This window comes from Amia ocellicauda, chromosome 9, assembly GCF_036373705.1.
Source record: "Amia ocellicauda isolate fAmiCal2 chromosome 9, fAmiCal2.hap1, whole genome shotgun sequence".
Lineage (NCBI taxonomy): Eukaryota > Metazoa > Chordata > Actinopteri > Amiiformes > Amiidae > Amia > Amia ocellicauda.
In genome coordinates, this window is record NC_089858.1 from 35,985,931 (window position 1) to 36,003,277 (window position 17,347).

General features: G+C 48.8%; 1 protein-coding gene across 1 annotated transcript; it reads left to right on the plus strand.

Moving 5' to 3' along the window:
* The first annotated feature begins 352 nt into the window (after positions 1-352).
* On the plus strand, positions 353-14,871 carry hs3st1l2 (heparan sulfate (glucosamine) 3-O-sulfotransferase 1-like 2). Its single transcript, XM_066714302.1, has 2 exons — positions 353-819; positions 12,815-14,871. The coding sequence occupies exon 2, from the start codon at positions 13,038-13,040 to the stop codon at positions 13,920-13,922; it is 885 nt and encodes a 294-aa protein (XP_066570399.1). The 5' UTR covers positions 353-819; positions 12,815-13,037; the 3' UTR covers positions 13,923-14,871.
* The last annotated feature ends 2,476 nt before the right edge of the window (positions 14,872-17,347 follow it).

Below are 17,347 nucleotides of genomic sequence, written 5' to 3' on the forward strand. Positions count from 1 at the left end.
AACAGTAGATGGTAAACAGACACATATCCCATAGAGGGAAAACAGGAGGGAAAAGATATGGCGAAGGCTGAGGGGTAACATAAACAGAGTTAGAGAGGGTACAGGTGAGAGAGAGAGATAGGAATGAAGGATAATGTAAAATAACACAGGAAAGAGAGAGAGAGAAGAAAGGTGGGGTGAAATTTGAAAGAAAGAAAGAGAGAGAGAGAGAGAGAGAGAGAGAGAGAGAGAGAGAGAGAGAGAGAGAGAGAGAGAGAGGAAAAGAAGGAAAAGGGGAGGGTGAAGAGGGAGAGGGAGGGGAAGTGGAAATTTCCCAGTGGAAAAATGAGTGTTTGTGCTAACTGGGCTCTCTCTCTCTCTCTCTCTCTCTCTCTCTCTCTCTCTCTCTACCCCCCCCCTCTTACTCGCTCACACTCTCTCACTCAGTCACTTGCTCGCTTAAACAGGCAGAGGAGCTCCAAGTCACAAAGGTCTCTCTCTCTCTGTCTGTCTCTCTCTTTCGCTTTCGCTCAAGCCTTTGATTCGGAGACACACACATTCCTCTCACACAGCCTGCACTCTCTGAGCAGCCAGGAAGCTGGTGAGCTAAGGACAAAACAGAAAAAGAAGAAGAAGAGGAAAAAAAACTACAGATCTCACAAGAAGCCAGGAAGGTAGATACACAGGCAGAGGGGAAACAAAGCAGAGGCACGGGAAAGGAGGAGACGGGAGGATCCCTCTGCCCCTCAGCCTGCAGTGTCCAGTGCTGATGACCCGTGGCTCTGACCACCTGCACAGACTGCTCTCGGCCTGCCCCCCCGCGCCGCTGCCCTGATACAGGTACGTTTCTGCACTTGGCACTTTCCCTGCCTCTTCTCCCAACCCCTCCCTGTGCAGCTGGCTGCTCTGTTTTTCTCTCTCTTTAGAACAGCAGTCAAAAGACCCCCCCCCCCCCCACAACCTCTGTACTTCTGAGCTCTTCATGCTGATAAAGTTTTAATGTTTGCCCCTATTAATGTCCTGCCTTCTGGTACTGAACCAGAATAGTCACCTGCAAAGCGTCGTGTTGAAGCCACACTTTTCTTATTTTTATGTATGTATATATGCATGTATGTATTTATTTATTTATTTATCAGTTCATTGTGGGTTATGTTCCACTATTAAAAAACATAGAGCATCCAAGGGATAGGAGCTGCTAGTCTGGGCTTGAACATGTCATCTTTAGGGACACATCTCCCTTCAAAACTGGTCTTGCTGGCAGTTCAGTTTGGATATGTATTTGTAATGATTGTTGTTATTTTTACAGTGATGGTTATTTTGTATCAGTGAGTAAAGGGAAAGGGAAAACCCCTTTATACAATCATTTTATCTCATCGCGCCTTCAGGTGGCAGACAGGAATGGGGGGAAAAGTTGCCCGTCACTCCTTGTGACTCAGCGTCAGGACTTCAGGGAAGATGAACTAATAGTTGGTGTCTGTGGCTGGTAGGCTTGAGGGAAAACAGGCAGCATGCAAGTCTTTGTTAATGTGTTCACCCCACCAACAGGGTTATACCACAAGCTGATGCTTTATTGAAGGGGTTGGGGGGGTATAAGGTGTTATTTAGAGTGTGATTCAATATCAACATGTTTTTTAATAAATAAATGCAGTGCACTCCGAAGTTACTTAGTTCCCTCTGTTGTTTAGTTTATCTATAAAAATAAAGCTCTGTGGACAAGAAGGAGATCTTGATTGATGTCAGTGCTCGCTAACAGATTCGTTTCCAGGCCACATACCTCTGATTTGAACTGCACTGAGAGCCTTTTGTCAGAGAAAGACACCGTAATCAAACACAGTAGTAATGTGTCTGTCGGTGTTATATTTCTGTTTGGCCGTAGTACTTTGCTGGAGCACTAATCCCTGGCACTGAAGCCGTTGGTTTATTAAAGATTACTGCTGCTGAGAGCCATGTGTCAGCAGACCAGAGCGGAATCTCTTGGCACCCTGGGCCGAGCTCAGAAACCCCTGTACTTCACAAATAATTATTTGCAACATTTTCAGTTTCTCTCTCTGCATTTGAAATTCACAACTGAGCAGTTTAGTTTAGATGACAGTTTTTTTATATATATATATACATGTATTTTAGCTTTGTGGGATTTTGTTTTTATAAAATGCTGTGACAAGGTGTTTTATTATTAATGCCAATACCAGACATCGGTAAGAAGTCGGCCAGAGATCGGCACAGTGCGGCTGAATGTCAGACCTGGCTCCCAGATGTGGCCACAGCGGTCTGCCTTTCAAACCCGCTCCTCCTGCCTCTTGGGTCCTAAAAGAGCAGCCTCTCAGGATCTCAGGTTCATATGTGTTTTCTGGAATCTCATTAAAAAAATCACAGATATGCATTAAAGAATAACGATCTTGAACATTTAAATTTTTAATATTTAGTTTCAACAACCGCCGAAAGGATCGCACGCAAGTATGTGTGTGTGTGCGGGCGCGCATATGTCACAGTCACGAAACACACAGAAACTGTCCCACTGTCCTTGTGGTGGTTACTTTGTGCATACGAGCCCAGGTCAGGCCCTTCGTGTTGCCTTCTGTGTTCCTTTCTGTCCACATTGCGAGACATGAAGACACGCTGTGTGAATAAACCCACTCATTATTGATGAGGGAGGCGTGCTGGAGTAACTCGCCTGCGCCCACGCTAAAATGCACAGGGTCTCCATATGCGCCTATCCTTACATAGTCCGCCTGTATCTTGGGGGGGCACCGGGGGGCACCGGGGGGCACTGCGTCAGAGCCGGTCAGACTCTTGAAACAGATAGCCAAGAATGTGCTTCAGGAGTGGGCGGCTGAATCTGATATAACCCACAATCAATTTCCATGCGTTTTTCATCAGAAATCATTTGCTAAATGTTAGCTTCCCTAGTGTAGTATGTTACATATGGGTCTGTAAGTCACACATACTCTTCTCTACACCTTCCACGTTATGGGTATTATTATTATTATTATTATTATTATGAGTAGTAGTAGTAGTAGTAGTAGTATTGATTTCTTAGCAGACAGCCTTATCAAGCGTGACACACAGCTGTCACAACATATAAAACTGCCACAAAAAATAATACAAAAATAACAATGCATATAGCATACCATGTCAACCCTAGTTGAATGTAAACAACACTAAAATCAAATCCAAGTCCTAGAGCACGACCCTCCTCCAGGCAGTGCAGCTATAAGCAGGCATGTGGAAGCAGATACGCTGATGCTGTGGGCAGGGGGTCAGAGCCGGCACAAATACCAGCAGTGGAAAAGCACAAACCCATTATCAATTGGAAATAGATGACGAGTGACTCTGTAAAGGTGTCGCCTGACCATTTTTTGCCTCATGCAATCCTCCCCCAGACCAAATCCATTTTGGACCGAGTACAGAGCACAATGTAAAATAAGAATATATCCCAAATAATAATAATAACACCTGTATTTTGTGTAGTGTCTTTCATTACCAAGTATTCTCACGGCACTTTACAGAGAAAAGATTAAAAAGTGAAAGAGAAAAGCTCTCTCGTGCTCTCCCTGGAAAAGACGGCCTGTCCGGTTGCTTCTCACTAACTGATCTGAGAGCCCCAGTCTGGCTGACCCAGAGAGACCCCTGTGGCTCAGCGCCCAGAGTCCCTACACTCTTCCTACGCAGTGTCACAGTGTCACACAATGTTTGCTATTGTCTCTGGGCTCCCAAATGTGAGGAACAAAAAAACCTGGCAGGGAGCGAAAGGGAGGCCTGCGCTAGAGTTGGCATTTATGACCGAGCTCCTGGCATCCACACGCACGCTCGCCCTGTCCTGGCCTGACCCAACCAGCCTACCCAGGTCTGTTGCTATCGTAACACGAAGGTATTAAAAGTTTGCTGACCAAACCACAGCTTCTAGTCCAGTGGCCACACCCTGGGGTCTCTGTCCAGCCACAGTAGCTGAGCGAGGATGGAGACGCAGTAGAGCAGAGAGTGAAGAGTCATAAAGAGAGCAAAGTGTGAAATGAGACAGAACCCCCCACAGTAGTCTCTGAGGACTTGTTCCCTCCGTGTTCTCTGCAGTCAGCCAGCTGCAGGCGGCACAGAGACAAGCAGATTCACAACATCGATAACATATTTCAAGTCCCCGAAACGTCTTTTTATTAATGAAGAATTTTGCAGAAAGGTCATCTTTGTCTTCATCCCTTCCTCTAACATTCACCTGGAACTCCCATCTTGAGGGGAGGTGTATTACAGACGAGTACTGGCACCCAATGCAGAGGAACACCCACTTGGTCTGGTGCGCAGGGACACACGCACAATACAATGTGCAGTGAGTCACACGGGGAGTGAAGAGGAGCACAAACAAGGACTTGACTGTAATCTGTTTTACTGGGGGGGGTGGGGGGACTGCGAAAACTGGTGCTGACATCTGTATTCAAGGCTGCCCACTGAGCCCTTGGCTGAAGGGCTGGGTGGCACTACAAGCTGCCTGCCCTATCTGTGGTAATTAGAGTCATCTAATTATAGAGTCATCTAGAGTCACAGAGCCCCTGCACTCCCTCTCTCCTTCGCCCCTGTGCCCCCACACTCCCTCGCTCCCTCACTGCACCTGTCAGGGTCACAGCTAACCCCCCAGAGCTGAGCGGACAGCACTCCCCTATCCTCACCTGCCCTTGACCTTGAAGACCTGAAGGGCTTTGAGGCGTGACGGAGAACAGTCAGTAGACCGGAAACAGACATGGGCAGACAGACAGGTACAAAGAGATGTACACACAGTCAGTCAATAGCTACATCATAGACAGAAATATGGGATACTTACAGAGAGAGAGAGAGAGAGAGAGAGAGAGAGAGAGAGAGAGAGAGAGAGGTGGACTGATAGTGTCCCCTAGATATCTGCGCCACACAGAACAAACAAACACAAAAAAAACATAAACATTATCTGTGGCAGACAGACAGAGAGATGGGAGCTGATTTGTTTTCAGAGAGGCCTCCGATCAATGATGCCCCTGGGGTCTGTGCTGAAATATGGGACAGTGACCTTGTTACTGTTGAAAGCCATATGGGTTTCTCCAATACTGTCGATTGTGAAACAGGCTGGTCATGTGACCCGGGACAGTGGTGGTGGTTTGTTTTTGTTTTTTAAGACAGGAAGTGTCGAGTTTTCAAAACATGAAGTAGAAAATAAGAATCTCATCACTCATCACAGTATTTGTTTATAAGGATTTTCAATCACTCTTGATTCTTGACTGAAGTATTGCTAATTATTTCATTAGTGCTATTGTTCGGATGATTTCCTTATTATTAAAGAGAACTGCAGATTTTGGAAATCAGACTCTGCACTGAGCAGCTGCTCTGAATCAATACAACACGAATCCCACAGAAGTGTCTCTTTCAAACTGCGACTGCTGCGTCCCTTTCCGCAGCGAGGACCAGCTCACAGCCTCTCTCCTGCCCGTGTCCTACTGGCTTCAAGAACCTTGCATTAAAAAATCAAAATAAATTAGGCCAGTGCTGCGAAAGACAATTTCCCGTGTCACAGGACAGACATCTTTAGCATATGTAGGCAGACACCTTCCATTATGACCCTGGGCCCTGTGGAGAACTCAATCTGCAGCCGGGGGAAATAGAGAGCGAGGAAGGAAATGGAGAGAGCGAGAGATAGTGAGATAGAGGGAGGGAGAGAGAGCAGGGAGAAGGGAGAAGGGCCGCGGCTGGTGCATTGCGAGTTAGTGCAGGAGGGGAACGAAAAGAGATTTTGCTCCACGGGCAGCTGCAGCTCTATCCTGCGCCAGACTGACAGTAATGAATAGATGATGTTCTGTGTCGGGAGGCCGCTCTGCGAACGCGGAGAGCCCGTAATGTGTGTACAAATTACCGCTTCCCTGCCCCAGGGGAGGGCCACTCTGTATAAATGGTCTATTTAAGAGTGATTAACCCCCAGTAACCCCCACGTAACAATGTGTATTCCGCAATCTGAGAAAGCAGACGGAGAGAGAGGGGCAAGGAGGGAGGGAGAGAGAGAGGGACGGCAGCGGAAGGGAGGGAGGCAGAGGGGGGCTGGGGAGAGGGTGTAATCTGTTTGCTTTTTCTTCCTCCATTCATGTTCAAAACATTTTACCATTCTCTCCAGCTGAGGTCCCCCCCCAACAGGTACACAACACAATTTGTCTTCGTTTGTAGGAATGGCTTCATTATCCGCGGCTCCTGTTCGCTGTAATTGAGTGAGGGGGCTGTGGGGCTGCTGTCTTGCTCTGGGAGAGCGCTAGGCTGAGCCCAGCAGGGGGGGAAGGCGGGGGGACTGCTCCCCAGCAGACGATCATTCCAATTCAGACTCAAAAACTCTGAGCCACGGTTGGGCTGGCACGCGCCTCAGCCCCCTCTGTGCCATCTGCCGAGTGTGCCGGGGCCGAGAAGTGTGTTGGTTTGGTTCTTTGTTTTGCTAGACTGTCGCCCTTCCAGGTCACCTTATTACACTGGGCTGGCTCAGATGCCCCAGCAAGGACATCCATATAGAACAGACGTCATTTGTGCATTTCTCGAAAAGGCCAATCTATGTCTCTGTCTTGATGTCATGTCTTTATAGAGCAGACATTTATATATGTGGAGGTCAGTCTGGTAAAGTTGAGTTACAATGGTGCTCAGAGAAGGCCTGTTGAACCCGTAGGGAGTCGCTGTGGCTCGCTAGCTGTCTCTCTTTCACATCCCACACTGACAACACAGCACAGGAACGTGGAGCGGCTAACCAGCATCTCTTCGAAAACTATGTACGTAGAAAATGAGTAAAAATCACCTACAGTATAAGGTGAAGTGTGAGGACTGGTGACACAAGAGAGATATGTCAGCTATTCCCCAAGGAGGCCTGCAGTACCAGTACAGTGACCTGCAGGGGCCTCGGTCTGCAGCAAATCATCCTCCCCGATCACACATCAGACACAGTTGTCAAACACAGGTGAGGTCAGGTGGGCTGATAAAGAGGCTGGTGGAGAACAAAGGGATAGAGAGAGAGAGGCTGAGGCCTGAGTGGAAAAGAGCAGACCTTGAGAGTGTACTAAGTTTAGCAATCACTATATACCAACTCAGAGGAAAATGCAAGTTATCTTGTAGTAATATAGCATAGGTATCAATACAATACAGTGTCAGGTGCAGCATGTTGCCCAGGTACACCCCACCTCCCTGGCCTGTAGCTGAGGAACTGCGCTCGGCTCTGGAGAGAACAGCTGCGGAAGCGTCCTTATGACCAGGCGAGGCTTTGCCATTAGTGGTCCCGGGGATCGTAAAAACCTGAGGGCCGGAGCTGGCCCCCGGCTTAATGTCTCCCTGTCCAGATGAGCACAGTGTCTGCCGGGCCTCCCCTCTCCGGGGACATGGTGCATTACAGCACCATTACCAGCTCCCCGCTGCAGGCTGACGGGATGACTGATGGCAGGACCGAGCAGCACTTCACTGCCGCGATTTAGACTTCAGACCACAGGACATACGAGGGTGGGGGGGTGATTAAGAGACAAAAGACAACAAAATGTAGCTTCAGATTTGGTAAAGCGCCATGTTGTGTAGTGAGAAGTCAGTCATCCTATTTGCAGGAAGTGGCGCTAGTGTGTGTGTGTGTGAGTCCAGACTGCAAAAGGAAGTGGACGACAGGAGTAGCTGAGTTAATGGGCTTAACTGGGTCTTCACCCACAGGACTGAGAGAACGACACACCGGCAGCAAGTGAATGAAGACGTTGCTACACTCCAGCCCGACTCTGCTTCTCTCTCTGCATCTTGTGTGTCCCCCCACCCCGCAGATGTTGTTGTGTTTTAATGAATGGTTGCCATAGTGAGAGGTGCGCTGCGTCTCCCCAGCCCCCACACCCCCAGTCTATATTAACTTCCTCACCTGTCAGGCTATAATGAGCTGAGGAGCACCTGCGCCCTGTGAGCTGACAGCCTCGTCTTCCCACCCGTGTCATCATCTCCCACCCCTCTCCCCTCGCTCCCTTTCCTTCTCTTTCTCTCTAGCTCTTCCTCTCCTTTCTCTCCCTCTCTCCTCTCTCGGAAACCCCTCTCGACTCACTCCTCCCCCTCCTGCTCGGTCCCCACTGCCTCAAGTAGCGAACCCAGCACCTCTTGCCCTGAGCCACCGTACTGACTGCGATGCGCTGAGCTCCAGGGTGCCCCCAACACCTCCTTCGACTCAGAGACTGAAGTGAGAGGAAGGCAAAGCAGGAGAAATTGAGTGATAGTGTCTTGGCTAGGGATGGATGCTGAAGCAGAATCCAGAGAAGAAAGAGCAGCAGCAGAAGGAGGAGGAGAACAGTCTGGCAAGATCTAATGTAGCAGTAGCCGTGTTATCAGTCTGCTTTTAAAAAACAAACAAACAAACAAACCAAACAAAGAAACGTTAAGGGTCCATCGAGACATCCTCGGCCCAAACAGAACAGGAGGTACAGAGACACCAGTCAGAGACAAGGGTGAGAGAGAGAGTCTCTGGGCTGTGGGGGGCAGGGGTATGTCGGCCAATCGACCCACTGCTGCCGCCAAGCTGCCGTTTGCCAGAGCTCATTTAATTAGAGCAGTCTAAGCTGTGCCCCCCTTCTCTGCGCTCTCATTGTCAATAAGGGAGCTGGCGGGATGGAGGGCAGGCTTTTCGATGTCTTATACGATTGACCCAGATCTGTGAAGTTGCGGGAGTTTGGGGTTTATAAAGCGTCTAATTTGAAACACAGCTGGACGTCAGTCTGCAAACGCTGCGGAGCTCCAGCGAAGGTCACGTTCAACGCAGAGAGAGAAAATGAAATAAAATAAAGGAAGATGATACAATTTTGAGGGAAGATGAGGGAGGTGGAGGAAAGAAAGAAACAAACCAAGCCTGCTTATCTCCAGAGCTATGTAGATTAATTGATCTCTTTTCTTTTTTTATTGTCCTTTATGATAAGCTAAATAAGTTCTTTGTCCACCTGGAGTGCCGGGATGCCAGTGTGTCGCCGTGCTCCAGAGTCACCGATACAGAGCTTCACTCGATGGCGCTGCTTGTCATTGGCCACTGCCGTCACTCTGTGGCACCACGGGCCTACAGCACGAGCCTGTCTGTACCAGTGGACCGGCATGGGGATCCTCTCTGTCATGCCAGCCACTCGGCGGTAAAAACATTGCAAGAAACCAGCCTGTAACAGATGTTCCACCTTCTGTTCGCCTCACATTTGAAGTTTGGGGGTCAACTCGAACAACCCAGCGTTTCACTTTTATGTCTAGTTTGTTTTTTGCTCTTGAAAAACAGATGTGCACATTGTTTGTGTGTTTGTTTGCTTGAACGGAAACAGAGAACCTTCACCTGCTCATCTCACACAGCTGGTCATAAACACGCATTGAGACACGAGCTCTTGCCTGATCACGGTTTGATTGTGGTGTTAAAGAAAATGTAACGTCAGGTGTATTGTAAAAATGTGTGAACTGCCAGCAGCAGCAGTGCGTCCGCCCCCACGTTGGACCGGGTTTACACGGTGGCTTATGACAACGACTTACCGACAGGCGGTTTGCGAGTCATTGCTTTCTGGAGGACCTGGGACTCCTCCATACTGACAAGCAGAAAAAAACAATACACAAACCCAAAAAACTCAGCCCTATTTATAGCACACTGCTTGTGCAAACAATCTCTTTGTGCCATCCTCCCCCAAGCCATGACAGTCAGTGACAGCCCTTTCTTTGTCATTGTTTTTGGGTTTTTTGTTTTCTTAAAAAGAAAACCTCCAGTTCAGTTTTCCTTCCCTCTTTTCCCCCAAATCCCCCAATTCCCCTTCCCTGCCTATCCTTCAATTCCCCCTTTCTAATCTTCCTCTCCCTCGTTCACCCTTGCTGTAGAGGAGTGTGTGTGTGTGTGTGAGATACCACAGCTGTTGTCAGTGTGTGACTGAGAGTGTGTAATGTGTGGTTTATCAGGAGCACACAGCACTGGAGCTGCCGAGGGGGGGTAATCGGTGTCTTTAGCCAAGACGACCCCCACCAGGAGCAATCTCTCACTCTGTTGTACACTATGCCCACACCCCACCCCTCAGTTGTCACTGAGAACACCAATACCCACACACACACACACCAGCCGCTCCACCCTCCCTCCTAAAGGCTCACATTACAGCATTAATCCCCTCCTTTTCTCTACTGCCAGAAATAGCATTACACACTGATACACATTCGCCTGCCTTATTGGAGCACTCTTACGTGCATTCACACACAACTGTGCTCATAAAACCCCACAAACGCACATGCAGATAACACACACACAACTCACTTGTCTCACTCAATGAGAATCTCTCTCTCTCTCTCACACACACACACACTTCCCCCCCACCACAACACACACACAATGAAAGAAATCATAACATCGATTAACCAGTCGGCGGGACTGGGATGTGTTGTATGAATTGAAAGAGACACTGGGGTGAGACTGCAAGTCCCTAGGATTTAGTCACAAAATTATCATAATCACAATAACAGTAATAATAACAAAAATCACAATGGATATGTAGCCATTTATCATACAAATTCGCAACAACAGAGTCACAGACTCAGGGGACTGTGCAGGGACGTGATATCCCCAAAAGGGCAATTAAGTTCAGTAAACAGGAAAAATCTAGGAAACTAGGAAAGCCAAATCTATAGTATGGGCTAATTAATAACCAGGACACAGCAGAAAGCCTTTAACTATATTATTATTATTATTATTATTATTATTATTATTATTATTGTATTATTATTAATATTAATAATAATAATACAATAAACTGCCTTTGCGTTTAAGTATTTAATTTGCTATTCCCATACTTTAAAAGATCTCCTGACACATGACTGTGTATGAGTCGCTCACTATATCCCTCCATCGTATTCTACCTTTTCCAAACTTTTCTAATTGCAAGAAGTAGAAATAGAGAAGGTGTGAGAAAAAGAAACCTAACAACAACAAGAAACGACGCAGGACGAGTCTCAGGCGGGGGCCGGTGACGCCGGGCTCGGCAGCTCAGATCCCGGTGACGCGCCGCGGGGAGCCCCGGAGAGACGCCCGCACAGCTCGCTGCGGCCCGGGGGAGGATGTGAGGCAGAAGAGCGAGGACCGACCGTCTCCCGGGCCGGGACGACATTAGCGCATCAATTGAACTACATACAGTGCAGCCGTGTAGGCATATAGCATTCATTACTGCACAGCACGAAGACATGGTTTTAATCGTACTGATCACCTCCCTACTGAGGATCGTCCACTTAATGGGGGTTAAACATCAAAAGTGTGTTTGCGTTTTGTTTTGTGAATGATAAATCCATTCATTGATTCATTGATTTTTAAGTTTTACAAGATTGGATGCAATTAAATCTTGGGCCGAGGAATGTAGTGGTTTTTGATACGTCTCAGTCAGACTTGTAAGGATCACATGAATGTAATGTAAAGTTTAATTACATAAATCAACGAGCATCTCTGTATTCATTACGCCTATCGCTTCGAATGATCGCATTTCAAGCCTATCAAGAAATCCAGGTGGTTATGAAACACAACGCAATCAATACCGTCCGTGTTGCGTCAAACCAGTCGCGGCTCTGTGCGGCCTGTGATGCCAATAGTCACCGCTGGGCGGCGACAGAGGCCCCCCGACACGGGCGTCCCTCGTTCCGCTTCTCAGAGCGAAGCACAGCGACTGTCTGGACGCGTCCCGCCGTCCAACCGTCCCACCGTCCCGCAGACCCGCCGTCCCACCGTCCCGCAGACCCGCCGTCCCGCCGTCCCACCGTCCCGCAGACCCACCGTCCCACCGTCCCGCAGACCCGCCGTCCCACCGTCCCGCAGACCCGCCGTCCCGCCGTCCCACCGTCCCGCAGACCCACCGTCCCACCGTCCCGCAGACCCGCCGTCCCGCCGTCCCGCCGTCCCGCAGACCCGCAGACCCGCAGATGTCTCGCTTGCACATTCAGCGATGCTTTTAACAAGAAACTTTGAAGTGCATTTCCGTTCTGGTTTTATAATATGAGAGATAATGTAATGCAACTTAACAGCCACCCGCCCCCCACCTCGCCGCCAATTTAAAGCATCACAGATTAATGCATTTATTTTAAAAGCTTTCTAATCCTGGGCTGCCGGGTAAAAGCATTTGTCTTCTTAAGATGTGGATTTAATGGGACGTTTTTACCTCCATACCATTAACATATTTAATATTTTAACAAAGAAAACATGTTAATGTTCATTATGAGTCTAAACGAGCGTCTGTGTAGATCAGTACTAACTGACTGACACCGTCTCCGGAGAGGCCAGGCGCAGTAGTTCTTTGTAGCCAATTTTTAGAAAAATATCTCCATCCAAGGCCATAGAGAAGGCAGGACAAAGAAGGAGTCTGTGATAAAGTTTGGGGTACCTTAGTAACCTCACTGACATCATGCAGTTGCTCAGCAACCATGGGAGTAATCTTCTATATGATAGTATGTTCTTTTGAAAACTTCAGATGAATCTTCCAGACTGGCCTCCTTGTTATAACTGAATAAACGACTTTGGTATTATTCTAATTAAATCGGGCCATGAGTGTTCCTTCTATCGATGGAGTAATTTTCTACCTATCAGTCACAATGAAAATGGGTAATTCCATTCCCAGGTCACATTCACGGTGGTGTTTACACTGCATGCTTTGTTATCCTGGTTTAATTTGCTCTGCTGAGCTCTATAGTCTGACAGCGCTTTACATTGACCCCCTTCTGTGCAGCGCCATGATCCGAGTACAGCTGGCCCAGCATTCAAACTCACAAGGTTAACAGCATGGAAAATACCGAGCTGAAACACACAGATCACTCAAGTGAAAACAAGAAAAGTGACATATCATCTCCTCTGATCTCTCCACCGCAGATCTGCCCCGTGTGACCCTGACGGGAGGTCACAGACGGACACTCCGGGCCACGGGGGCGGCATCCTGTCAGTGAGGGTCCTGCCAAACTCTTTGTGCCACAGGCCTCGACCCCTGACCCCACCAGCCTGCCTGCAGACACAGACTCCTGGCCCCCTCCACTAGCTGACTGCTCCACTGACCCCTGAAGACCATATCCCCTCTCTCCCCCCTGCGTGTGAGACCATGTGGGCGGTGCTGCTCGTCCTGATTGCCCTGCTGCTCCTATTGCTCCTGCAGAGCCAGGTGTGCACGTGTCTGCAGGAGCTGCGCGGCGCTGCCCCGCCCGCCAACGCCAGCCAGAGCCTGCCGAGCGCCATCATCATCGGCGTGCGCAAGGGTGGCACGCGGGCACTGCTGGAGATGCTCAACCTACACCCAGGCGTGGAGGTGGCCAAGGCCGAGGTGCACTTCTTCAACCTGGACGACCACTACCACCGCGGCCTGGATTGGTACCGCGCCCAGATGCCGATGGCGCTGCCGGGCCAGGTAACGGTGGAGAAGACCCCGGGCTACTTCACAGCCCCGCAGGCGCCGGCGCGGGCGAAGGGGATGAACCCAGCGCTGCGGCTGCTGCTGATCGTGCGTGACCCGGCGGAGCGCCTCGTCTCCGACTACACGCAGGTGCGGCACAACCGCCTCCAGCGCCACAAGCCCTACCCACCCCTGGAGCAGCTGCTGATGCACGAGGGGCAGCTCAACACCAACTACAAGGCCATCCAGCGCAGCCTGTACCACCTACACCTGCGCAACTGGCTGCGCTACTTCCCCTCGGCACAGATCCACGTGGTGGACGGAGACGCCCTGATCCGGGACCCCTTCCCCGAGATCCACCGAGTGGAGAGGTTCCTGCGGCTGCCCCCCAGGATCACCCCCTCCAACTTCTACTTCAACAGCACCAAGGGCTTCTACTGCCTGCTCTCCGATGGCCATGACAAGTGCCTGGACGAGTCCAAGGGCCGCCCCCACCCCGAGCTGAGCCCCATCGTCCTGCGCACCCTCTGCAAATATTTCAAGGAGCCCAACCAGCACTTCTTCCACATGGTCGGCCGGACTTTCACCTGGTGCTGAAGCCTGGGGGATAAGGCCCTGGGCCGGGCTGGACTGGGCATGGCTGGGTTGGGTTGTGTCACCAGAAAGGCAGGCGTGCACACACACACAGGCAGGCTCGGAGTGAAATACACAATAACAAAACCCCATAGCTGAGTGGAGGCTGCAATGGGCGTATCAACACTCAGCACTGGTGGGTTCGGTGTCCCGCTTAAGCCGGGCCTGTAGAAAGCTGTAGCGAGCCGCTCAGCCCAGATTGCGAGACAGACAGAACCTGGAGGGGCTGCAAACCTCAACTCCAGTTTAATTTCACTCAATTCCTCCCCCTGAGACAGTCCAGCCAGCTCCCCCCTCCGTAAACCAGGGGGATTACCATCGAACTCGGATGTTCCCATTTCTGTGCAGGAGGCCATTCGCCTGCCTACCTGCCATGAGATGAGAGACAAGCTGCCTCCCAAGCCCGCTGTGAAGAGTCAGGGAGTCTGAGGGAAGATAGAAGAGCCAACCGTCCAGACGCAAAGATGAATTGTTTTTTAATGGGAAATTGGAAGAAATCATACCAAGTCCTCCCACCTCCCGTCCTCCCCCCCGGGTACAGGAAACGCGACCTGAGGGCTGGACTGGATAGCCACCAAGCTGCCAGTAAGGGAGGCATCTGAGCAATGGGACACTACAGAAAAGCTCTTCCCTGTACGCTGTCTGCCATCTTGTGTTAGCGGTTCTTGAGCAGTGCAGTGCATCCCACAGAACATGGGAATCATTCACGCATTCATTCATGTGTGTGTGTGTGTGTCTATGTTGTGCGTGCGTGTGTGCTTGTGAGTGTAGTGATTACTAGTACTGTGTAAGCGACTGCTCTTGTCCAGTCTGTGAGAGACACAGTGTTGAAGCACTAAGAGCAGATCAGAGGAGCTCGAATTGCACAGAACCTGAAGAACTGTTTTCAATGCAATAAAAATCCTTTTACCACTGTTGTACATATTTATTGAAATGACAGATGTGGATTGTATTATAATATTTATTATTACTATGACTACTAATTGTATACTTCAACATGATTTTTGAATGTTAATTAAATGTGGAAAAATGTATAATCCTTTTTTTTTTTTTTTTTTTTTCTTTTCAAACTTTGTGCCACGAGAGCTGTCGACCAAATGCTCTCATCTGCGGTGAAATTCCCATTCTTTCACCTGGATCCTTCACAACACACTGCAACCTGCAGCCGGTCAGCATGGTCAGTGGCAAGGGCTCGAGTGTGTGTAACTGACAGAGCCTATAGCCTGACTGGCCTGGTGGGTAAAGGAACGGCCGCACATCTGATATTGCCACCAGCAGCAGCACTGTCTCTGTATGAAAACATCACAGGAATAGAAACAGGCCCTCTGGGGTCCAGGAAACCTCAGGGTCCATTTGTTTATTTTTCAACTGGAATCTGATCCACTGTTCTGATTCACTGACAGTTAAAGTCACAATCACCCCCATTAAACAAGCAATTAAGAAAAGATGACGCAATTAAGATGTCAGGTGGGACACAGGTGAGACGGGCTCAGGACCCAGGAGGCCCAGGGCTGCGTCCCTCCTGGCTCAAGGTGCAGGGTGCAGAAATACGTTCAGTGGCATTGTAGTGCAGTTACGCCATTAGGCCTTGCAAACAAGACCTTTCAGGCACGTGAGAAGCCAGTGTGTCCCTGCTGTGCACCGAGCACAGCCTTAACCACTACCTCACCTGAGATTCCCGGGGAGGAAAGAAAGTACAGGACGGTCAGAACCTGCAGGTAGGTGTTCTCACTGAGGCCGAAGGTCTGCTGCTGGGCCAGGGCTGCTCTCTTTGGAGAAAAACAAAACAAATATATATAAAAATATTAAAAATGAACACAGTTTGCAAGAGCTTCAGTTTTACTCGACTCCCTCCCTGTCCCGTACAGACTAGTGGGATGTTATTGTGACATTGACAGACTAGTAAAAAGCGTCCAGGGCAGCACCTCCCAGATTCACAAATTCGCCAAGACCCCATCTAAGCATCGTCCAATGTGTCTGCAACCCCCAAAATTGATTGTAATCAAGAATATTACTGTGCACATTAATGTGGTTTATCCTTTCAAATTAAGGTGTTTAAAATAATTTTTTTTTTTTTTATATTGACAAAAATAACAGGACAGAAAAACATTAAACCAAAATCATCGCCAACTTTTTGACCCCATTCCTTTATGGTACAGTGTGAGTTTGAGTTTGGTTAGTAAGAGCTCAGTACGGGATCACACCCAGTGTTTGCATGCCTTGGATTTTCCTGGTTTCAAAGGGAGTTTTTTGGGGGGTTTTCCCAGTGATTTGTTACTGCATAATTTCTATTGCCTTTTCCACACTAGAATAAGTGTAACCCGCTCAGCCTAAGCCAGGCTCTCCAAGCTGCCTTCTTCAAAAGCAGGGTTTAGACACTGCGAGACCGGATCAGCAAATGCTAAATCGAGGTGTAAATGTGATCTGAAGCTTCTGAAAAGCTCCCATTCAAACCCACCAGTGAGCCGGACTGACACCGTACTTCTCAGAAAGATGCTTTGAAGAGTCGAAGTTCAAGAAGTAAGACCTTCACTTCTTACCTCATCAAAGAAATCAGTCTCTCTCTCTCTCTCTCTCTCTCTCTCTCTCTCTCTCTCTCTCACACACACACACACACACACACACAGATACTTGTTTTCCCTTTTACAATTGCATATAAAATTCCCCAGAAATAGGAATAACAAAACAAATGTAGATGTTGTTTTTGTTTTATAAAGAAGAACAAAACCCTCAACTAAGCATTCACAGGCAGGCATGTTAGGCTGGTTTCCTTGAATCTTCCTAAAACAATCCAGGAAGCCTGTAGGGGGCACAGGGGCAGCTTTTCCATATTGGGTGGGATGGGATGGGCCCGGATGAATGGCGGATAATCTCCTTCACACTATTTCCCCGCGCCAGGCGTGTGAAACAAAAGTTTTGAATGAGAAACAAACACCACCACCTTCTTTTTCTGTTGTTGGGGGGGAGGGAGAGAAGCAGTGAGTGAGGAAGCAGGGAGGACGTCTGCTCCAGGAGAGACTGAAACAATGCCCTGGCTGGGGGACAGTCTCCGTGGCCCCCCAGCAGCCATCAGACCTGCCACCAGGCGCATAATCACAAGCCACTCTTGAGAAGAGTCAGCTTGCATGGCTATTACACATATTTATTTATTTTGTTTATTGTTTTTTTTATATATAAGTGGATGCCCTTACCCAAAGCAACTTACTGCCACTGCTCTCACAAAATACAAATTTCAAGAAACACAGATCACTGCAGAGCAAGGAAATACAATATAATATATAAAACATTAGTCCCGAGAAGAGGACAGTCAACTAAGAGCAAATTCAAACTGCGATGCATGGTTCTATTCAGGACCATCACATTTGGGCAAGAAAGTCTCCCTCTTCTTC